General features: G+C 49.5%; 1 protein-coding gene across 3 annotated transcripts in view; it reads left to right on the forward strand.

The window, feature by feature from the left end:
* Positions 1-17,122, forward strand: part of rassf4a (Ras association domain family member 4a) — an 87,749-nt gene extending 70,627 nt beyond the window's left edge. For all 3 annotated transcript variants that reach the window (XM_078428612.1, XM_078428609.1, XM_078428611.1), the window contains exons 4-11: positions 6,812-6,960; positions 7,349-7,458; positions 8,291-8,454; positions 10,624-10,725; positions 11,695-11,746; positions 14,560-14,681; positions 14,788-14,885; positions 15,914-17,122. In XM_078428612.1, coding sequence (XP_078284738.1) covers positions 6,812-6,960; positions 7,349-7,458; positions 8,291-8,454; positions 10,624-10,725; positions 11,695-11,746; positions 14,560-14,681; positions 14,788-14,885; positions 15,914-15,983 — 867 coding nt within the window. In that variant the 3' untranslated portion in view covers positions 15,984-17,122. The remainder of the gene's footprint in view (positions 1-6,811; positions 6,961-7,348; positions 7,459-8,290; positions 8,455-10,623; positions 10,726-11,694; positions 11,747-14,559; positions 14,682-14,787; positions 14,886-15,913) is intronic.
* Positions 17,123-23,788: the final 6,666 nt, after the last annotated feature.

Consider the following 23,788-nt stretch of genomic DNA (forward strand, 5'->3'; position numbering starts at 1 on the left):
AAGCTCAGGGGTGACCGCGCTTTTGCGGTTGCAGCTCCTAGACTGTGGAACAGCATCCCTCTCCCCATCAGAACTGCCCCCTCCATCGACTCCTTTAAGTCCAGGCTCAAAACCTATTTCTACTCCCTAGCGTTTGAGGCCCTCTGAGGGGGCGCTGTGAACTGTTTATGTATGTGCTGTTATGTTTGTGTACCATTGTATGTTCGTTCTTAGTACCTGAACTGATGTACAGCACTTTGGTCAAAGTGGGTTGTTTTTAAATGTGCTATACAAATAAAATTGACTTGACTTGACTTCTATGTAAGAAAACTTGCCCCACAGATTTCCTTTAACCTTTGCCCCTCTCACCTTAAAGCCCTGCCCTCAAGTCTTTGACATTCCTACCCTACAGAAAAAGGTTCTGACTGTCTACCCTATCTGTGCCTCTCATCATTCTACATGCTTCTGTCAGATGTCCCCTCCGCCGGATTTATTCACCAGCCTGATCTCTGGGAAGGTGGGTCTGTTATCTGGGGAATTCTGCTCGATTCTGGAACATTCTCGGAAATCCCACAACTATTTGCATTAATACAGTGTGGAGAAAAGAGATGATTTGTGAATCGCCTGGAACCCCAAGCAGTGGAGATTGGACTCTTGTCCTCAACCCCAACCTCATACCATCCTGTCTGAGTGTGGTCACCCAGGGTTACTTTATTGTGTTGTTGCTTGTTGTTCACCTATTTGTGGTGTTATTGCGTTACTGGGCTTGTTAATCTGCTGCAAGTAAGAATATTCGTCTGTTATTGTTATGTGCACTGCGATGCAGTGAAAGGCTTTTGTTTGCGTGGCATCCAGTCAATAGACAATAGACAATAGACAATAGGTGCAGGAGTAGGCCATTCAGCCCTTCGAGCCAGCACCGCCAGTCAAATCAAATCGCACTATACATGAGTAAAATCCAGCCGTACACAAGTACAACAGAAATACCAGAGGGCGGGGAATACAGTGTTACAGTGCTGTAGTGTTACAGTCACAGGGAAAGCACAAATACCACAGTGGGGTAGGTTGGAAGATCGGGACTACATCCGAGCTTACGAAGGGTCCATTCAGTAGTCTGATAACAGCTGGGAAGAAGTTGTTTATTGCTGCTGATACATATGACAATTAAACACTCTTGGCTCTCGGCTTGTGTAAGCTTTCCTTCTCTACTCTGTTCTATGGGGACAGTGTGACTAGTGAGGGACACAGGACCAACAGAGAGACCGATGTGGTCAGTGTTGTCATCTGGCCTGACGTGTCACATCATCGCCACTGTAACAGCGCAGACTGCACAGCTGGGTGGGTCAGGACCACCACTGCTTGAAGTCTCTCTGCTTGGTGAGTTGGTAGAACAGCTGGCCACAGATGTGCTGTTGTCAAGAGTGTTTCATTGTGAAGATCGACACAAAGTGCTGGAGTACCTCAGCGGGTCAGGCTGCATCTCTGGAGACCTTTTGGGTCGAGAACCTTCTTCAAAGTCTGAAGGAGGGTCTCGGCCCAAAACGTCACCTATCCATGTTCCTCAGAGATGCTGCCTGACCCGCTGAGTAGTTAGCGTTGTGCAGTGTCCAAGAGTCTGGTGGGAGCTGGGAAGCAGGAGTGTTTCAATCTGGATGTCCAGGTTCTCAGGTTCAAACATGGTGCAGATTCAGACATGGTGCCACACAGGTGCACCAGGTTCACAGGTGGTGCCACACAGGTGCACCAGGTTCACAGGTGGTGCCACACAGGTGCACCAGGTTCACAAGTGCAGACACAGGTGCACCAGGTTCACAGGTGGTGTCACACAGGTGGACCAGGTTCACAAGTGCAGACACAGGTGCACCAGGTTCACAGGTGGTGCCACACAGGTGCACCAGGTTCACAAGTGCAGACACAGGTGCACCAGGTTCAGACATGGTGCCACACAGGTGCACCAGGTTCACAGGTGGTGCCACACAGATGCACCTGGTGCACACTTGGTGCAGACTGCTGGGCCTCGCTGCCTTCACTGGGATCTCTGTCCAAGCATCCTTCGCCAGGATGATCCTGGAATGGAAATTGCATTTTGTGGTCCCTCCCCTGAATTCCTGGCTTTCAGAAACGTTTCACTGAAATTGGGCAGCACAGTAAAGGAACACGAGGGGCCATGTCGGCCAGTTACCAGGCAGACAGTTTCCCGGAGTTGTTCCTGAGTAAACGATGAGCTAAACCTTCCCATCAAACACTGGCGGTAGACAGCTGAGCATTGCACGATCCTGGACTGTTGGTACTGAGGAGAAATCGTGAATTCCATCGGGGAGAGTTGGAAATTCCATAAAACAGCTGTTTGTTGTTGGTCACTGCGTGCTTGCCGTGTTAGATTCCACTGAGCCCCACTGGGCACAGAGAGTGTGTTCCTGGACATTCAGTCATCGCGGTTCGCATGTGAATCAGCCTTGGAGGCAAAAAATCAATGCGATCATGGCTGATCACTCTCAATCAGTACCCCGTTCCTGCCTTCTCCCCATACCCCCTCACTCCGCTATCCTTAAGAGCTCTATCCAGCTCTCTCTTGAAAGCATCCAACGAACTGGCCTCCACTGCCTTCTGAGGCAGAGAATTCCACAACTTCACCACTCTCTGACTGAAAAAGTTCTTCCTCATCTCCGTTCTAAATGGCCTACCCCTTATTCTTAAACTGTGGCCCCTTGTTCTGGACTCCCCCAACATTGGGAACATGTTTCCTGCCTCTAATGTGTCCAATCCCCTAATTATCTTATATGTTTCAATAAGATCCCCCTCATCCTTCTAAATTCCAGTGTATACAAGCCCAATCGCTCCAGCCTTTCAACATACGACAGTCCCGCCATTCCGGGAATTAACCTAGTGAACCTACGCTGCACGCCCTCCATAGCAAGAATATCCTTCCTCAAATTTGGAGACCAAAACTGCACACAGTACTCCAAACGTCACCCATTCCTTCTCTCCCGAGATGCTGCCTGACCTGCTGAGTTACTCCAGCATTTTGTGAATAAATCGATTTGTACCAGCATCTGCAGTTATTTTCTAATACTACTTGTAATGCACTGGTCTGGGCCACAGTCCAGAACCACAGCCCTTGCAGTGGAGAGACGGTTACTTTAGTTTATTGTTGTCACGAGTACCGAGGTACAATGAAAAGCTTTTGTTTGCATGCTGTCCAATCATAGAAGATTCTATATGAGTACAATCAAGCTGTCCACAAGCACAGATAAAGGACAAAGGGCACAACATTTAGTGCAAGATATAATATTGAAGTCTGATAAAGTCCAAGAAAAGATAGTTCAAAAATCTCCAATGGGGTGGATGGGAGGTCAGGACCGCTCTCTAGTTGGTGGTAGGATGGTTCAGTTGCCTGATAACAGCTGGGAAGAAACTGTCCCTGAATCTGGAGGTGTGCGTTTTCACACTTCTGTACCTCTTGCCTGATGGGAGAGGGGAGAAGTGGGAGTGACCGGGGTGAGACTGGTCCTTGATTGGTTTGCATAGATGTAGGTCAAATGTGGCAAGTGGGACTAGCATAGATGGAGCATCTTGGTCAGCATGGGCATGTTGGGCCAAAGGACTTGTTTCTCTGCTGTATGGCTGTGACTTTATTCACTGTATATTTTACCTTTACTTGGAATTCATTGCCACAATTGGCTATTTTCTAAGGGGACATTGACAGATTTTTTATTAGTAAGGGTCAGGGGTTATGCGGCGAAGGCAGGGTTGAGATTGATTCACGATGGAATGGCAGAGTGGACGATGGGCCAAATGGCCTTATTCTGCTCCTCGACCTTATGAACATTAGGCACACCACCTCACATTTACGGATTAATCTCCATGTGCCATTGCTCATTTCTGCAGCTGACTTATATCCTGTCTGATACTTTGACAACCCGTCCTCTTTCCCACTTTACCCTTTGCCCTCAATTTGCTTTGGGATTTTCCCTTGTCTAACTCGACCAAACAGAAACTGCAAAACAAGGGAGAATGATCTCATTAAATTGGCTTTCAGATGAAGTTTAATGAGTTCCAGATGTGAACCTTCTCAAGATGGTTCAGATTTCTGGAGTGCATATTGATGAGATTTAGAACTTGCTGGTTGGATGAGCTTTGTATCCCTGTGGGCAAAACACAACTCAAGAATGCCGGAGTCATTGTGAAACAGCTTCCCTGGAGCTCTGGCTTCTCTCAAAATGTTGTCCATTCTCAATGAGCATTTGCTGAGGTCTGGTTGACATTTCTTCAGCAAGATTTTAACATGAATGAATAAGTTTATTGGCCAAGTATGCACATACAAGGAATGTGCCTTGGTGCTCCGCTCACAAATGACAACACAAACATATAGTTAACAATTAAGAATAAAGCATAACCACATCAAAACAATAAGGATACACCATTACGGTCTAAACATGTGGGTGAAAATAAACTAGAGCAAAAAAGAGACTACAGACTATAACATTATAGTCATGCACGTTACTCTGCCAGTGAGAGAACACATTGCCTTTTGCACATGACTCCGTATCTGTCTTTGCATCAATCTCTCCTCACCCGCTGTTACTGGACCCAGCCTCCCCCAACCCCCACCCCCAGCCCCCTCCACCAGAGGTCACACATCAAGCCCATACCCTGGTGGGTTGAAAGGGGGTGGGATAGGGTGGAGGGTTAGCCAGTAGGGAGAGGTTGGGTGGAATGTGTTGCAATTGCTGTGTGACACCCGTGTTGATGTGTTGGTGCATGTGATACCCGTGTGGGTGCGCGTGATACCCGTGTTGACGTGTGGATGCGCGTGATACGCGTGTGAGTGCGTGTGACACCCATGTTGACGTGTGGGTGTGGGTGCGTGTGATAGCCATGTGGGTGCGCATGATACCCGTGTTGATGTGTGGGTGCGCGTGATACGCGTGTGGGTGCATGTGACACCCATGTTGGCGTGTGGGTGCATGTGATACCCGTGTTGACATGTTGGTGCATGTGATACCCGTGTGGGTGCATGTGACACCCGTGTGGGTGCGTGTGATACCTGTGTGGGTTCGTGTGACACCCGTGTGGGTGCGTGTGATACCCGTGTGGGTGCGTGTGATACCCGTGTGGGTGCATGTGATACCCGTGTGGGTGCGTGTGATGCCCGTGTGGGTGCGTGTGATACCCGTGTGGGTGCGTGTGACAGTAAACTGAACTCGACTCATCTCGAGGTGGTGGACTGAAGTTCCAGTCAAGGTTTGTTCCTCCACCACTCTGTTGCTTTGCCAGCAGAACGTTTCTGTCATGGATGTGCCTTGTGAGAGAGTTGGGTGTTGGGCACCATCATGTGGCTGAATGAAATAGCACACGGAGTAGCCTTGATCAGGACAGGTTTTCATCAGTGCAAGAATTAGTGAAGTGCCACCCACCGTGGCAGCTGTTCTGCTGATCGCTCGCGCCTTGAGTGATGTTGGACAAAGGATGTACCTTGGAAGGAGATGAGCCAGGGGATGGGAAACCTGGGGAATTCAGTGCCACAATGGCTAGTGGAGGCCAACAATGGATATTTTTAAAGCGGGGATTGACAGTTCTTGATTATTAAGGGTGTCAAGGATTACGGGGAAAAGGCAGGAGAATGGGTTTGAGAGGGAAAGATAGATCAGCCATGATTGAATAGTGGAGTAGTCTCGATGGGCCGAATGGCCTAATCCAGCTTCCATGTCTTATGGACACGTTGGAGTTGTCTGAGAGTAGACCCATGACTTCTTATCTCATGACAGCCTGATGACCAGATTTGTTGCTTCTAAGTCATTTGGCCCTTGAGACCTCGAGGCTCAGGAGAACAAGGTATCCTCCCAGTTTATGGTTGAACCCACATCCTAAAAATGAACATAAGTAAAAGTTAAGCGCCTTCATGCAGCTGACAAGGACAGAGCAACCTTCCACCCATTACAGGAAGGATGTGGAGGCATTGGAGAGGGTGCAGAGGAGGTTTACCAGAACGCTGCCTGGATCAGAGGGTATCAGCTACAGGGAGAGGTTGGATCAGAGGGTATCAGCTACCGGGAGAGGGTGGACAGACTTGTATTGTTTTTCTGGAGCGCCGGAGGTTAAGGGGAGACCTGAGAGAAGTTTCCAACATTATGACAGATATAGATGGGGTAGAGAGTCAGAACCTTTTTCCCAGAATGGAAAAATCAAATATTAGAGGGCATAGCTTTAAGGTGAGATGGCAGTTTGATGGAGATGAAGTTTGTTACACAGAGGGTGGTGGGACCCTGGAACGTGCTGCCAGGGGTGGTGGTGGAGGCAGATACAATAGTGGTGTTTACGAGACTTTCGGATAAACGCATGGATATGCAGGGAATGGAAGATTGTGGATTAAGTGCAGGTGGGCAAGGGTTGGGCTTGGGATCGTGTATGATGCAGACATCCTGTCCTGTGATATACTGTCCCATATTCTATGTTTTCACCAGGTTTCTTACATTTGCTGTAATATCAGGTGTTTGGGGTTACAACATGGAAACAGGCCCTTCGACCCACTGAGTCCGTGCCGACCAGTGATTACCTTGTTCATACTAGTTCTCTCCACACACTAGGGGCAATTTACAGAAGTCAGTTAGCCTACAAACCTGTATGTCTTTGGAGTGTGGGAGGAAACTGGAGCACCCAGAGAAAACCTATGCAGTCTCAGGGAGAACGTGCAAACTCCTTACAGACAGCACCAGAAGGCAGGATTGAACCCGGGTCTCCAGCACTGCGAGACTGCGCCACCGTGCAGCCCCGGTGACATTGGGGGGTTGAGCCTGGGCTTCCTGACCGGCGATGTTTGCCTTTGCTCCAGGATGATGCAGAGCTGATTATCGAGGGGCTGCTCAACATCTCCTGGGGTCTCAGGAGACCGATACGACTGCAGATGCAGGATGATAACGAGCGCATACACTTCTCAGCGTCCAAACTCCTTCGACTGGAACAAGAGAACAACTCTCACAGGTAAGCCGCCTACCTGAGGCTGTTCATTCAAAGCCAGTCACAGCCACCCCTCAACACTGCTGTGTGTAGAGAGGATAGAGAGAGGATGGAGAGGGGATGGGACACTGCTCAGTGGAGAGAGGATCCAGAGAGGATGGAGAGAGGATGGAGAGAGGATGGAACACTGCTGAGTGGAGAGGATGTAGCGAGGATGGAGAGATGATGGGACAGGTTGGAGATGGGCCAATGGTCCTCTCCAACATTGGCTGACTGGTTGATGGATTGAAAGATGGAGCATGGAGGCAGGCCCTTCGGCCCATCGTGTCCACACCATCAATCACACGTTCGCACTCATTCTACAGTATGATTCTAATGACCGTCTGCTCTGTTTTTTCCACCAATCGTGCAGGAATGGAACCGTGTCATGGATGTTGACAAATACCTGTTTATCGGAAGTTGACTGTGAGTCGACCGATAGAGATGATCTTCCACAAGACATGGGCACTCACGGCACCTCAGGTAAGCCAGGTGTACAGTGGGGCAGTCTCACAGGACCAGAGGGCGAAACTGAGGCACCACCTGGAACTACCTTGTATCACCCTGTAAAAACATTACAATACAGTGTGAAGAAGGGTCTCGAACCGAAACATCGCCCGTTCCTTCTCTCCAGTGAGGCTGCCTGACCCGCTAAGTTACTCCAGCATTTTGTATCTATCTCCAGTACAGTAAGCTCTCGATCACACAATCTTCTGATCTCCATGTCAAATTTACTCCAATATCTCCGACACTCCTCGAGGGATTCCCCTTCACCTGCCTCCTTGTTCATGATCAATGCCTCAATATCTCTTGTCATCCAGGGTTCACCTACTCCCGCCAGCCTTGCCCTTCACTCTGACCCTGATCTCACCTTGAATAGTGCCCCCCATCCCCGCACCTCCTAGACATCCCTTTACCTGCAAAATCCTTTCCCGATCAACCTTTGCAAATTCTTGTCTACTGCCTTCAAATTCAGTGTGGGCTGTGTGCTCAGGTCTCTGGTGTGACCTTTCACAGAAGCAAGATGATCAGGTAGACACAAAATGCTGGAGTGACTCAGAGGGTCAGGCAGCATCTTGGGAGGTGACGTTTCGGATCGAGACCCTTCTTCAGACCCGCTGCGTCACTCCAGCATTTTGTGTGTACCTTCGATTTAAACCAGCATCTGCAGTTTCTTTTCCTAAGCAAGATGACCACCATTGATGGCACTTCAACTACTTTTGAAGGATTGTTTCTCGTTCCTTCTTGAATCTGTGGTACACTGACAACTGGTGCTGTTCTTGGCCTATCATGTACCATCTTTGCTTGTCTCCAGTGTCCACAAGCACCACTTGTGAAGATGAAGTCCCTCAGCTGATGCGCACAAAGAGTGATGCTAGTTGTTTGATCCAACGCAGAAGCAAGTACCACACGCCGGGAGAGAGCCAGCGCGTGAGACGACATCGCTTCTCCATCAACGGCCACTTCTACAATCACAAGGCAGGTTCACGCCTCGGTAACCGCGGCAACGTCACAGTTAAACACTGCGTCTTGGCTGTGTTAGCTGGTCCAACCTTTCAGTTCAGTTTAGTTTTTTGTCACATGCAGTGAAAAGCTTCTGTTACATGTTATCCAGTCAGCAGAAAGACTGTACATGATTACAATCGAGCCATTTACGGTGTAGAGGTACGTGATAAGGGAATAACGTTTAGTGCAAGGTGAAGGCAGTAAAGTGCGATCAAGGATAGTCCTTGCCACGTTGGTGAGGCCACTCATGGAGTATGGTGTTTGTTTTGGTCACGCTGCTGTAGGAAACATCTCATTAATCTGGAAAGAGCGCAGAGAAGATTTACGGGGATGTTGCTTGACACGAGGGCCAGAGCTTCAGGGATTGGTTGGGCAGGCTAGGACTTTATTCCTGGAGCGCAGGAGGATGTGGAGGGTTCTTATAGAAGTGCATAAAATGATAAGGGACCGAGATAGGATGAATGCACGGAATCTTTTTCCCACAGTAGGATAATCTAGAATGAGACAGCTTAAGGTCAAGGTGAGAGGGGAAAGATTTAATAGGACTTTTTCACACAGAGGAGGGTGGGTATATGGAACGAGCTGCTAGAGGAGGTAGTGACTATAACAACATTTAAAAGTAATTTGGACAGGTACATCGATAGGAAAGGTTCAGATTGGTATGGGCCAAACACGGGCAAATGGTATTTGCTTGTATGGGGCATCTTGGTCAGCAGGGAAAGGTTGAGCCAAAGGGCCTGTTTCCGACCCAATGATATGTTCAGCTCTAAACCCCATGCAAGGCTGCCCTCTGCAGGTCTTAGTAAATATGGCTGGTCAGAAACTTTTATCAATTGCTCTGTATTTTGTTCATTAAAACTTTGCTTTTATAACATGCTTTGGTAACCTGTAACATCCTGAAACTATGAAGTACTGTTGGAATGCGGGGAAGTACATTTGGGGCAAGGATTGTTGTCCAATTTATGCTGGCAATTTGGAACTAGGTGGAATTCACAGATGTTGACAAAGTAAATTACTTCAATGAAGGGAAGTAACGCAGCAACTTGCAAGTTAGTTAGTTAGTTAGTGTATTGTCACGTTATACAGTGAGCTGCCTGTTCTGCCTGCTGTCCAGTCCAATCCCACTGTTCATGAGTGCAACGGATCCTCTTCTGGAACAGCACGCAGAGAGAGAGTTCCAGCGCCATCTAGCAACTTCCAAGTCACTGAAAAGGCCGATCTTGCCCCAAGGAGATCTGCAGTTTATTTCCACTGGTTAACGCCGGGTGTGGTGGGGGCACTGGATGGGTGGAGTAGGGTGGGCCTGGCCTGGCACCATGCCCATCGTCAGCTCCTTTCACCCACCGCCGCCCCGTACTGCTGCCACAGGCTGTGCTCCATCTGCTCGCTCGCCCACCCGCCCACGGCCGTCGGGTCTCCCGCGGGCACTACCGCCAACACCACCGCCCATGGGCACCGCAAACCCACCGCCCACGGACACCGCAAACACCAGCCCCGCCAACACCATCGCCCATGGGCACCGCAAACCCACCGCCCACGGGCACCACAAACCCACTACCTACGGGCACCGCAAACACCAGCCCCGCCAACACCACTCCCCATTGGCACCGCCAACACCAGCCCCGCGGGCACCGCCCACCAACACCACCGCCCATGGGCACCGCAAACCCAACGCCCGTGGGCACCACCAACACCACCGCCCATGGGCACCGCAAACCCAACGTCCGTCCGTCGCCTACAGCAGCTGCCACTCCGTTTCAAATTCAGAAATAAACAAACGCACAGAATGCAAGCAAATAACATTTACTAAGCACGAGTGTAAATTACTGCACTCAGATAGAAAATATAAAACATAAATAAGTAGCAGTGAAATACAATGTTAGACCTTTCAGTTCATTTCGGGAGAGTTGAAATAGAACAGCGCCTTGTACAATCAAACAGGACAGGATGGTCACAGTCCAACCAGACTGGTGTCCACTGCACCTGACACACATTCCCACTGCAAGATTCCAAATATCATTGGGTTGAAGGATTGCGTTGGGAAAATATATAGTTGTTATTCCAGACTGTCGTGTGTAATGTTTACCTGCAGCTTTTTGTTCCTTCTGCTCGTTCCTCTCATTGTTTCCCTTTGGTCTCCAGACGTCAGTGTTCACCCCGGCGTACGGCTCCGTGACTAACGTGCGAGTCTGCAGCAGCATGAACACCACACAAGTACTCACCCTGCTGCTCAACAAGTTCATGGTAAGCCAGGCTGAAATGCTAGGCTGGAGTTTGCAGTGCCATTGTTTAGCTTGGTTTATTGTCACGTGTACCGAGGTTCAGTGAAAAGCTTTTGTTACATCCAGTCAGCGAAAAGACAATACCTGATTACAATCGAGCCGTCCACAGTGTACAGATACGTGATAAAGGGAATAACGTGAATAACGTTTAGTGTAGGATAAAGCCAGTAAAGTCCGATCAAAGATATTCCGAGGGTCTCCAGTGAGGTAGATGGGAGGACAGGACTGTTCTCCCTGTGGTGAGAGGACGGTTCAGTTGTCTTATAACAGCCGGCCCGGTATCTGGAGGTGTGGGTTTTCCCACTTCTATGCCTTTTGCCCGATGGGAGAGGGGAGAAGAGGGAGTGACCGGGGTGAGACTGGTCCTTGATAATGCTGCTGGCCTTGCCGAGGCACCGTGAGGTGTAGATGGAGTCATTGACAGCCACTTCTATGGCCGCAGGTGAACAGGCTTTCCAGACATTACTCTCAGAGTTCCCTGCTCTCCACCAGCTGACTGACCAGTGCTTTAGATTTTGTTGGAAAAAGGTGTTTTAATTAAAAATTAAGCTACTTTTATCAATGTTTTTTACCGTCAATTACAATGATAACATACATTCCAATTTAATAGATAAATGTTTTAAAAATGCATTTGTGTTTGAAAAGTTTACTGCACAGTGCAAAATAATGATGGAAGTTGTTTAGAGACTTGTGCAATGTGTAAGTAGTGTGGGTGTGGAGCAAGGAGATGCTGCTCACCAGTGGCCCAGCTGCCTGCTTCACCAGTGAACCAGCTGCCTGCTTCACCAGTGAACCAGCTGCCTGCTTCACCAGTGAACCAGCTGCCTGCTTCACCAGTGAACCAGATGCCTGCTTCACCAGTGAACCAGCTGCCTGCTTCACCAGCACATGGTCCTACTACATTTCAACTTGTCCCTGATGTGTTTTACAGGTGGAGAATGTTCCGGATGAATTTGCACTCTACGTTGTCCATGAAAGTGGAGGTATGTTTCTGAGACTTACTAACCGATGAAGGTCCGTCACCCATCGATGTGACCTGCTGCTTTCACATCTTGTCCTCTGCCTGCTGTCCATCGCCCATCTGCCATTCATTAGTGTCTTACCTCCCGCCACCATTTTGGCGTCAGAGTGGCGCAGGCAGTAGTGCTGCTGTGTCACAGCGACAGAGACCCGGGTTTGATCCTGACTATGGGCGCTGTCTGTGTGAAGTTTGCACGTTCTCCCTGTGACCGTGTGGGTTTCCTCCCACATCCCAAAGACGTGCGGGTTTGTAGGTTAATGGCCCTCCGTAAACTATCCCTGCTGTGTAGGAACTGGATGGGAATGTGAAATAACATAGAACTACTGTGAACTTGTGGTCGATTGCCAGCATGGACTTGGTGGGCCGAAGGGCCTGTGTTTTTATGTGTAGTTATGTAAGGCTTTAATGCGACCTTAGCAGTATTGGTCTCTTTATTTAAGGAAGAAAGTTAATGTAGTGGAAGCTGTTCAGAGAGGGTTAATCAGACCATGAATGATAGGTTATCATGGACACACTAGTCTTGTAACTGCTGGAGTTTAAGAGAAAGATGACTTATATATTATCTCCGTGTTACAAACTTGTTATGCTGCTGCAAGGAAGAATTTAATTCTGTTGTCGGTACATGCGACAGTGAAACACTTGTGACTCATGAATCTTGAGCAGGCATGAGAGGGAGATGGGACAACATCTGCCTCCAAATCCTTCGTGAGGTCACCTTGCCAAACCTGAAGCAGGAAGTTCGGGAACAAATAACTTTCTTAGATGCTTCTTCCCCTGAAAGTGATGTGCATCTGACCAAACCCTGCATAAACCCAACTTAGCTGGGACCTTGGAACTCACAACAGCCACTCCATGCACAGGAGACAAAGAGAGAATCAGTGTTTACATTTCTACCATTGCTTCCTGACATTGTGAGTTATTTTCGATGGAAGAACTAAAGTGTTTTGAAGAAGTCAGCCATGATCACAATGAATGGCGGTGCTGGCTCGAAGGGCCAAATGGCCTCCTCCTGCACCTACTTTCTATGTTTTCTAAGTCTAGTTTAATGATGGGAAAATTGTTTGCCTCAAGGCAGTGAGTTGAGGATAGCGGAGTTAGGGGGTATGGGGAGAAGGCAGGAACGGGGTACTGATTGAGAGTGATCAGCCATGATCGCATTGAATGGCGGTGCTGGCTCGAAGGGCTGAATGGCCTACTCCTGCACCTATTGTCTATTGTCTATTGTCTATTGAATATTGTGCAATAGGTCGTCGGCCTGTGAAAAGTAATAGATTGTTCTTTTAACATAAATGGAGACAGTATTGTCCAACCAAAGACCACAGTCAAGTGTGTCTTTGAAGGATGGTCAGGTGGGTTTGATGGGTGCTCCAGGTGTCTTTGATGGGTGCTCAGGGTGGGTTTAATGGGTGCTCAGGGTGGGTTTGATGGGTGCTCCGTTTGGTTTGATGGGTGCTGCAGGTAGCTTTGATGGGTGCTTCAGGTGGCTTTGATGGGTGCTGCAGGTGGGTGGGAACGGTTGGGCCTGTGGTGTGTAGCAACAGTTCCCCTGCAGTGAGAAGCAATGCGGCAACTTGCCAGTGTGTCATTCTCAGTCAGAGAGGTAGTGAGCTAAGAGAGGAGGCCTGGAACATTGTGTACGAAGGAAATGCAGATGCTGGTTTAAACCCAAGATTAGATACAAAATGCTGGAGTAACTCAGCGGGACAGTCTGGAGAAGGGTCTCGACCCAAAACGAGACCCATTCCTTCTCTCCAGAGATGCTGCCTGTCCCGCTGAGTTACTCCAGCATTTTGTATCTATCTTAGGCCTGATCCAATGTTGTTAGTGAAGATATTATCAACACAACCATCTTATGACGCATTGCACCATAAATCAGTGATGTTTGTGCGGACAGAACGGTACAGATATGCACACTACTTAAAAGTCAAGCCACATTTATCAACTTTTATTTCCATCAATACACACATCTATTTTGATTTTGCGATCAATTATCTAATTTAATAAACTAATAAATAATTAGTAGAAAATGAACAGACGTTAAAAATTGGACACAAGGAAAGCTGAAAAGTGTAGGAAAGAACTGCATGTGCTGGTTTAAATCAAAGGTAGACACAAAATGTTGGAGTAACTCAGCGGGACAGGCAGCATCTCCAGAGATGCTGTCTGTAGATGCTGGAATCGTGCCTGGAACACAGAGTGCTGGAGTAACTTGGCAGCCCTGGAGAACGTGGATAGGGATGTTTCGGGTCAGGTCCTTTCTTCAAATATATTTAAAAAATAAGACACAATTTAAAAAATTGCCAAACTGAGTTTCTATGATCAAAGATTCAAAATTTTGTTCAAGTTGTTTAAAACAATCTCCCTAGTTTGTTTCTTTGCTGTTGGTGAAATAATGATATTGATACAACAGTTCACACAACACTATGGGCTGCTGTACATCAAATAATTGCATCCTGACTGCTGGTGTGACCATCTATGAGGTGCTTTTATTTTTAAAACTTTAGTAATCTTTTCATAGTAAAAACTGATAATTTTAAAATGAAGAACATAAAAATTGAAATTCTGAAAATGAAAAAATCTAGTTTTTAACTTTTTAGTCACAGGTACGGTTAAAAAAATGCACTGCTCGAAATAATAAATGAAGTTTTCAATTTTCAACGTATATATTATTTTCTTTGTGCTTCCTATTTTCTGAGATAGTTGGCCACATTTAATTCGTTTAGTTTAAATCAAAATCAGACCGTGCGTAAAACTAATGTGTTTCTCTTATTGCAGAGAGAACAAAGTTAAAAGATTCAGAATACCCATTGATATCACGAATCTTACACGGGCCCTGTGAGAAAATAGCACGGATATTCTTGATGGAGAAAGATCTCGGGGAAGAGGTCACGTATGACGTAAGCTCTGCCGTGTTCCATTTGTCCACGTTCTGAACACAGCGCTGTCCTCAATAGCGTGTGTAGCGTGTGTCTGATTTCTGTCCCTGTGTCCTTCCTCTCTCAGGTGGCACAGTACATTAAGTTTGAAATGCCCGTCCTCGACAGCTTTGTTGAGAAACTGAAGGAAGAGGAAGAGAGGGAAATTAACAAACTAACAGTAAAGTAAGTACAAACTTCTCAATGGTACCGCGGACATCAGAGTCATGAAGAAGGCTGCAGTCGAAAGTATAAGTGGTTAATGATTGTCACGTGTACCGAGGAGATAGTTGAGGCAGGTACAGTATCAACATTTGGACAGGTACATGGATTGGAAAGGTTTAGAGGGATATGGGCCAAATGCTGACAAATGGAACTAATATAGATGGGCATTAGAAGGGCCCATTCCTGTGCTGTACTGTTCTATCCTGGTCAACATGGACAAGACGAGCTGAAGGGCCGGTTTCTGTGCTGTTATGACTGTATGACTCGGTGCAGTGATAAACAATTGTTTGCTATCTAGGTAAATCATAGTAATCATATTGAATAGAATGCCTCAAAAATTGTGAAAGAACATTGCAGGCATCCAGGGACCATCAGCTAGCTGGGACCATCAGGAAAGGTGGGACCATCAGCTAGCTGGGACCATCAGGAAAGGTGGGACCATCAGCTAGCTGGGACCATCAGGAAAGGGGAGTAGGGGAGGGAGGGAGGGATGGAAGGAGAGGGGAGGGAGGGAGGGAGGGAGGGAGGGAGGGAGGGAGGGAGGGAGGGAGGGAGGGAGGGAGGGAGGGAGGGAGGGAGGGAGGGAGAGAGAGAGAGAGGGAGGGAGGGAAGGAGGGAGAGAGGGAAGGAGAGGGGAGGGAGGGAGAAAGGTGGGAGGGAAGGAGAGGGGAGGGAAGGAGGGAGGAAGGGAGGGAGGGAAGAAAAGGGGAGGGAGGGAGGGAGTGAGGGGGAAGAGGACAATTTGGTGTCACATTAACACAGCAGGTGGTGAAGCTGCCTCACAGCCTGTCTCTCTGCTTTGTCCTAACCACTGGCACTGATGCTGTGGAGTTACAATCATGTAAACGTCTGGCACCTATGATGCGGCTGTTTTATTTCTGACTAGAAAATGTGTACATGGTGCACAACATCTGTGAGGCCTTAATATTAACAGCCGTGTAAAACAAAGGACTGATTCGGACAGATTATTATTCTATCTCTCTTTGAAGGTATAGTGCACTGAGGTCAATGATACACCAGCAACTGGAAGATATAACAGACGCAGAAGACTACATCTGAACAAACTCTATGTTTAACACTGGAACTAGTTTGCTGGAGTTCTCAACAATAAACTTCACTGGATAAATGTTCAATTTGTTTAAAATGACAGTGCCCTTTTAATGTAACTTTTGTCAAAATGTGACCTCTTTGTCTTTTGCAATGAGAACCCCTTTTCTAGTAAATGTTCTTTGAATTAGCATTTAATAATGCGTAACACTTCAGAAAACTTTTATACGTTTATACTTTAAGCTTTACTTAATTTACTATAAATATTTTTTAATGTATTAAATTGATGTTACTTGACCAAAGTAAATTTTTAAGTGTGGATTTATAATGCAAGAGGAATGTATTGTTGGGATGTAATCTGTTAATATGAAGCAGTCTTTTGTAATCTGGATACATTTCAATAAGTCTGAAGGCCTCACATTTATCAGGATAACGTTTTTACACTTTGTCACCAAGTAGCAGTAACAATTAACTAATGTTTCATAAATTGTTATTTTTATGCTACCTGTACACTTCACGTCATGCCTAATTCAAAAATATAATAACTATCGATTCTTAAACAATACGGAAATAGCAGTCGGTCACACATTTGTTAACCAAAATCACTCTAACACATAGTGAATGCAGGCACCTCTGAGCATTTTACGACACATTCATACTCTTGAGCAGGCGCAGGTTTCAAGTCAGTGGTGGTCTCCCTCATAACTTGGGCAGAACTCTGGTTTGAGATCTTTTAGAAATATCAAACGACAATCATCATTTGCCGTCTCCAGAACTGGCTGCGAATGTGCTACTAATGCTATGATATGATCAAATGACTGAAGCAAAACACAGAGTGCTGGAGTAACTCAGCGGGTCAGGCAGCATCTCTGGAGAACATGCATAGGTGACGTTTCACAGAGTGCTGGAGTAACTCAGCGGGTCAGGCAGCATCTCTGGAGAACATGGCTAGGTGACATTTCTCAGAGTGCTGGAGTAACTCAGCGGGTCAGGCAGCATCCCTGGAGAACATGGACAGGTGACGTTTCACAGAGTGCTGGAGTAACTCAGCGGGTTAGGCAGCATCTCTGGAGAACATGGATAGGTGACGTTTAAATTATAATGTTTCATTCTTAATTGTCTACTGTATATCGTGTTGTTACTTGCGAGCAAAGCACCAAGGCACATTCCTTGTATGGAGACATACTCGGCTAATAAAATTCAATTCAATTCAATTCCAGATCGGGACCCTTCTTCAGACTGATTGTCGTGGGGAGGGGGTGAGAAAGCTGGAAGAGAGGAGGGGCAGGATAAAGTCAGGCAAGTGATAGGTGGGATAGAGGGGAGATTTTGAGAGGCAGAGAGTTGGCAAAGGCCAGAGATGAAAAGACAAATGGTGTGAGATAAGGATAGAAGAAGCATGAATTGTGAAGCCAGAGGAAGGAATATGGGTGGAAGAGGGTTGTGGAGGGAGGCGAAATAGATGCAAATAGTAGACCTCACGGCCCTTGACAACAGCACATTGTCTACCGCGCCTGGAGGGCATTACATAATTTCTGCTGCCTCAAACGCAAGAAGAAGATGCAAATCCATGCAGGATATAGGGAAGAGAGGGTGAGGGGTAGGAGGGGAGGAGATGTTTGCGGGTTAATTACCTGGTTAGCGGGGTGAAAGATGAGGACCAGGGGAACTCTACCCCTGTTTCATCTGGAGGGAGGGGGAGGGAGAGCAGAGCTACGGAACACAGGACGCCGATGACAGCAAGGGGGAACCACATCTACTAAAGAAAGAGGACATCTCGGATGTCCTAGAATGGAAGTTTCATCGTGGGAGCAGATGCGGTGGAGACGGAGAAATTGAGAGTAGGGGATAGCATCTTTGCAAAAGGTAGGGCCAATAGTATTTAAGTATTCTCTCAATTGCACACAGACCTTGAAAGTGAAGTTAAATAACTTATTTGCCTCACACGCATCTGCTGCTATTTGGCAGATTTAGACACTGAGCGGTCAATTTTTGTATCTTTTTCTAAATTACATTGTTTCACCTGTTGTATTTCAGATGCCAAACATCAAAGAATTTGGTGCAGGTTGCAGGTGCCTGATCTGGTTACACCTAAGGCCAGTGACAAGTCAAGTGTTTTATGTCATGGGTCCCAAAATTGAACAAACTAAATCAAACTCTGTACATTAACTATGTACTCTGTACATAGTACTCTGTACATTACAGTTTTCAGGCTCCCATATCTTCTTAGCGATGGCACAAGTGAAATGAGACAAGAGACAGGGTGGTGTGGGTCATTGATGATGCTGGCTGCATTTTGGAGGCAGTGACTCCTGTAGATCCCTTCGATAATGGGGAGGCCTGTACCCGTGTTCACCACTTTTTGCATTCTTCTTCGTTCCTACTAAATTCAATGTGGATACCATTGGGTTGTAAGCTGTCCAAGTGGAATATGAGGTGCTGTTCCTCCAGTTTGCGTGTGACCTCACTCTTGTCAATGAAGGAGGCTTGGGACAGAAAGGTTAGTGTGGGAATAGAAAGGAGAGTTAAAATAGTTGGCAACCAGGAGAGTAGGCGTTGGAACGAAGGAGGCTGCAGAAAGTGGTGGACATTAAGGTCATAACTGATAGGAGCAGAATTAGGCCATTCATCCCATCGTCTACTCCACCATCCATTCAATCATGGCTGAACTATCTCTCCCTCCTAACCACATTCTCCTGCCTTCACCCCATATCCCCCGACCCCGAAACTCTTGACATTACCCAGTCCATCATGGGTACATCATTGGTGAGACCAAGCGCAAGCTTGGCGATCGTTTCACTGAACAACTCCTCTCAGTCCACCCAAACACTTTAACTTCCCCCCCCCATTCCCACGCTGACCTTTCTGTTCGGGGCCTCCTCCATTGTCAGAGTGAGGTCCAGCACAAATTGGAGGAACAGCACCTCATATTTTGTTTGGGCAGCTTACACCCCAACGGTATGAACATTGACTTCTCTAACTTCAATTAACCCTTGGCTTCCCTCTCTCTCCATCCCTCCCCTTCTCAGTTCTCCAACTAGTCTGACAGTTCTCGTTGTGTGTGTGTGTCTGTGTATGAACGTCGACTTCTCCAACTTTAGATAGCTCCTCTGTCCCTCCCCCTCCTCCTTCCCAGATCTCCCTCTATCTTCCTGTCTCCATCTATATCCTTCCTTTGTCCCGCCCCCCTGACATCAGTCTGAAGAAGGGTCTCGACCCGAAACGTCTCCCATTCCTTCTCTCCTGAGATGCTGCCTGACCTGCTGAGTTACTCCAGCACTTTGTGAATAAATCGATTTGTACCAGCATCTGCAGTTATTTTCTTATACTACTTGTTGCTCCACTGCGATTTCTCTTCGAGGTATGTCCACTTTGAAGAAGTTCTCCTCCTCTCTTCGACGAGAGTTTAGCAACATGCTCTCTCACTGCTCCCCCTCTGTGATTTCTCCTGCCCTCCTACTCTACGACCACATCTTGACCCAGACTCGCTACCACAGCCACATCTGCTTCCTTGGGACTTGCCTGCGTCTCCATCTTCTGCCTCGTGGTTTCCAGCTCCGTTTTCAGACCTCCCAATTCGGACCCAACCCGGACTACTGGCTCCAACAGACTATCTGCCACTTCTCTGAACAGTTTTCGTTCCGTGCCCTGCGTTGTACCCTGGCTGGGATGTGCCGGCACCAGCAGGCCCTCTCTCTGACTCTCCCACAGCTCCGGGCCTCACTAACCCACACCTGCAACGGGCCCCAACTATACTTTATTCTTCGCCGGATCCACGCCCTCAACACTCGATTCTTCACCTACCTGGACTCCACCAAGGCTCGCAAACTATCCCGCCTCCAGACGGATGCCTCCACCGACACTCCTCGGCAGCGACTCGACCGCCGGCAGGCCCGCAACTCCACCGCTGGTCCGCACCGCCGGCCGGCACACCACGAGGCAGAGGCCCACGGCGCCATTACTGCCACCAGGTGCAGTACCGCTCCTCACCGCCTCCCCGGGGCCGCTGACTGCCGAGGCCTACCTGAGGCTGCCGCCGCCAACCTCCACCGCCTCTCCGGGGTCGTTGCCGCCGCCGCCGACCTCCACCGCCTCCCCAGGGTCGTTGCCGCCGACGTCCGACCTCCACCGCCTCCCCGGGGTCGTTGCCGCCAACGTCCGACCTCCACCGCCTCTCCGGGTCCGTTGCCGCCGCCGCCAACCTCCACCGCCTCCCCGGGGTCGTTGCCACCGCCGCTGACCTCCACCGCCTCCCCGGGGTCGTTGCCGCCGACGTCCGACCTCCACCGCCGCTGGCCATCGACCTCCAGCGCCTCTCCGGGTCCGCTGCCGCCGAAGCCGACCTCCACCGCCTCCCCGGGGCCGCTGCCGCCCACGTCCTTCCCGACCTCTTCACCGCTGCTGCCCACGTCCTTCCCGACCTCTTCACCCACGCCCTCCCCGACCCCTTCACCGCCGCCCACGCCCTCTCCGGCCATCCGCTGACCGAGCCGACCGCCACTTACCCGGGCTCCAGGTCCCCGCGGGCCTCCCCCTGCGACCGTGCTGACCCGCGCCGCTCCACCGCCCAGCAGGAGGTCACAGCCGTCGCTGTAACCGGCCCCCGGGACCAACAACAGGCCGCAGCTCCACCCGGCCCACACACACCGCGCTGGGCCCACACACACCGCGCTGGGCCCACACACACCGCGCTGGGCCCACACACACCGCGCTGGGCCCACAGCCCCCACCAGGCAGAGTCCCACAGCACTGCTGGGTCCTACTGCCCACCCCCTACTACAGGTAACCGCCCGGCCCACACACACCGCGCTGGGCCCACACACACCGCGCTGGGCCCACAGCCCCCACCAGGCAGAGTCCCACAGCACTGCTGGGTCCTACTGCCCACCCCCTACTACAGGTAACCGCAGCAGGGGTTCCACTGGGTCTCCCCCTTCCCCCTCTAGCCAGGCAACCACCAGTACTCCCCACATCGGTCCTCATGCCCCCCTCTGCCCAGCTAACCCACCACCCCCCCACCATACATCCCCTCCACCTGCCCCCCTGCCTCTATCCGACCCCAACCCCCACCATTGCCGGGTGTTCACCATCCCCCCTGACCTCCCCCTTTCAGACACCGAACGGTCGGTCCTCAGCAGAGGCCTTACCTTTGTTCCCCTCCGCCCCCCACATCAACGAGTTCCGCGTCCGCCATGACGTGGAGCTCTTCTTCCGCCGCCTCCGCCTCCGAGCCTTTTACCATGGGAAGGAGTCCCGACCCCCCACTGATGACCCCTTCTCCCGTCTCCAATGGACCCCCTCCTCTTGGACCCCCCCCCGTGTGGCCAACTACCCTCACTAGAACTTTTTATCTCGAACTGCCGACGTGACATCAGACGCGTCAAATTCTCCACTCCCCTGACTAACTCCAACCTCTCCCCTCCTGAACGTGCAGCCCTCCACTCACTCCGCAACAACCCGGACTTAATCATTAAACCCGCTGACAAGGGAGGGGCTGTGGTAGTCTGGCGTGCTGACCTCTACCGCACCGAGGCCAGACGACAACTATCAGACACCTCTTCCTACCTATCCCTGGACCATGACCCCACCGATAAACACCAGACCTTCATCAGCAGCACCATCACCGACCTCACCAACTCCGGCGAACTACCCCTCAGTGCCTCCAATCTCATAGTTCCCCAGCCCCGCACGGCCCGATTCTACCTCCTACCCAAAATCCACAAACAGAACTGTCCCGGCAGACCCATTGTCTCTGCCTGCTCATGCCCCACCGAACTTATCTCTACCTACCTCAACTCCATCCTATCCCCCCTGGTTAAATCCCTCCCCACCTACGTCCAAGACACCTCACACGCTCTCCATCTCCTTGATAACTTCCGGTTCCCAGGCCCCCACTCCCTCATCTTCACCATGGATGTCCAGTCACTCTACACTTCCATCCCCCACAAGGATGGTCTCGAAACCCTCCGTTTCTTCCTCGACCGTAGAACCAGCCAATCCCCATCGACCAACACTCTCCTCCGCCTAGCAGAGCTGGTTCTTACCCTCAACAACTTCTCCTTTGACTCCTCCCACTTCCTCCAAACCAGAGGCGTAGCTATGGGCACTCGCATGGGCCCTAGCTATGCCTGCCTCTTTGTCGGGTACGTCGAACAATCCCTGTTCCAGACGTACACTGGCCCCATCCCCGAACTCTACCTCCGCTACATCGACGACTGCATTGGTGCTACCTCTTGCACCCATGCAGAACTCACTGACTTCATACACATCACCTCCAATTTCCATCCTGCCCTTAAATATACATGGACTATCTCTGACATCTCCCTCCCATTTCTGGACCTCACCATCTCCATCACAGGAGACAGACTAGTGACGGACATTTACTATAAACCCACTGACTCGCACAGCTATCTGGACTACATTTCTTCCCACCCGGTCCCCTGCAAAAAGTCTATCCCCTACTCCCAATTCCTCCGTCTACGCCGCATCTGCGCCCGGGATGAGGTGTTTCACACTAGGGCTTCTGAGATGTCCTCGTTCTTCAGAAAACGGGGCTTCCCCTCCTCCATTATAGATGAGGCTCTCACTAGGGTCTCTTCTACATCCCGCAGCTCCGCTCTTGCTCCCCCTCCCCCCACTCGCAACAAGGACAGAATCCCCCTCGTTCTCACCTTCCACCCCACCAGCCAGCGGATCCAACATATCATCCATCAACATTTCCGTCACCTACAACGGGACCCCACCATTGGCCATATCTTCCCATCCCCTCCCCTCTCTGCGTTCCGCAGAGACCGTTCCCTCCGTAACTCCCTGGTCCACTCGTCCCTTCCTACCCAAACCACCCCAACCCCGGGCACTTTCCCCTGCAACCGCACGAGATGCAACACCTCCCCCCTCAACTCCATCCAAGGACCCAAACAGTCTTTCCAGGTGAGACAAAGGTTCACCTGCACCTCCTCCAACCTCATCTATTGCATCCGCTGCTCTAGATGCCAACTTATTTACATCAGCGAAACCAAGCGCAGGCTCGCCGATCGCTTCGCTGAACACCTGCGCTCGGTCCGCATTAACAAAACTGATCTCCCGGTGGCCGAGCACTTTAACTCCCCCTCCAAATTCCCAGTCTGACCTTTCTGTCATGGGCCTCCTCCAGTGCCATAGTGAGGCCCACCGGAAATTGGAGGAACAGCACCTCATATTTCGCCTGGGCAGTTTGCAGCCCAGTGGTATGAACATCGACTTCTCCAACTTTAGATAGCTCCTCTGTCCCTCCCTTCCCCTCCCCTTCCCAGATCTCCCTCTATCTTCCTGTCTCCACCTATATCCTTCCTTTGTCCCGACCCCCTGACATCAGTCTGAAGAAGGGTCTCGACCCGAAACGTCACCCATTCCTTCTCTCCCGAGATGCTGCCTGACCTGCTGAGTTACTCCAGCACTTTGTGAATAAATCAATGCGTGTATACTTATATACATATATATATGTGTGTGTATGTGTATATTAGATTTATATACATATATAATAATAATAATAATGCATTACATTTATATAGCGCTTTTCATACACTCAAAGACGCTTTACAGGGATTTAGAGAATATAGGGAAGTGAATAAATAGATAAATAAGTAAACGAACAGAGAAAGGAGACAGAAGGTGAGGTGACCTTCAGTGGTTGAAGGCAGTACTGAACAGGTGAGACTTCAGTGATGTTTTGAATGTGGTGAGTGTGGAGGAGTCTCTGACGGTTTGGGGTAGTGAGTTCCATAGGGTGGGAGCAGCGATGGAGAAAGCCCTGTCCCCCCAGGATCTGAGTTTGGTCC

The sequence above is a fragment of the Rhinoraja longicauda genome, chromosome 35 (genome assembly GCF_053455715.1).
Source record: "Rhinoraja longicauda isolate Sanriku21f chromosome 35, sRhiLon1.1, whole genome shotgun sequence".
Lineage (NCBI taxonomy): Eukaryota > Metazoa > Chordata > Chondrichthyes > Rajiformes > Arhynchobatidae > Rhinoraja > Rhinoraja longicauda.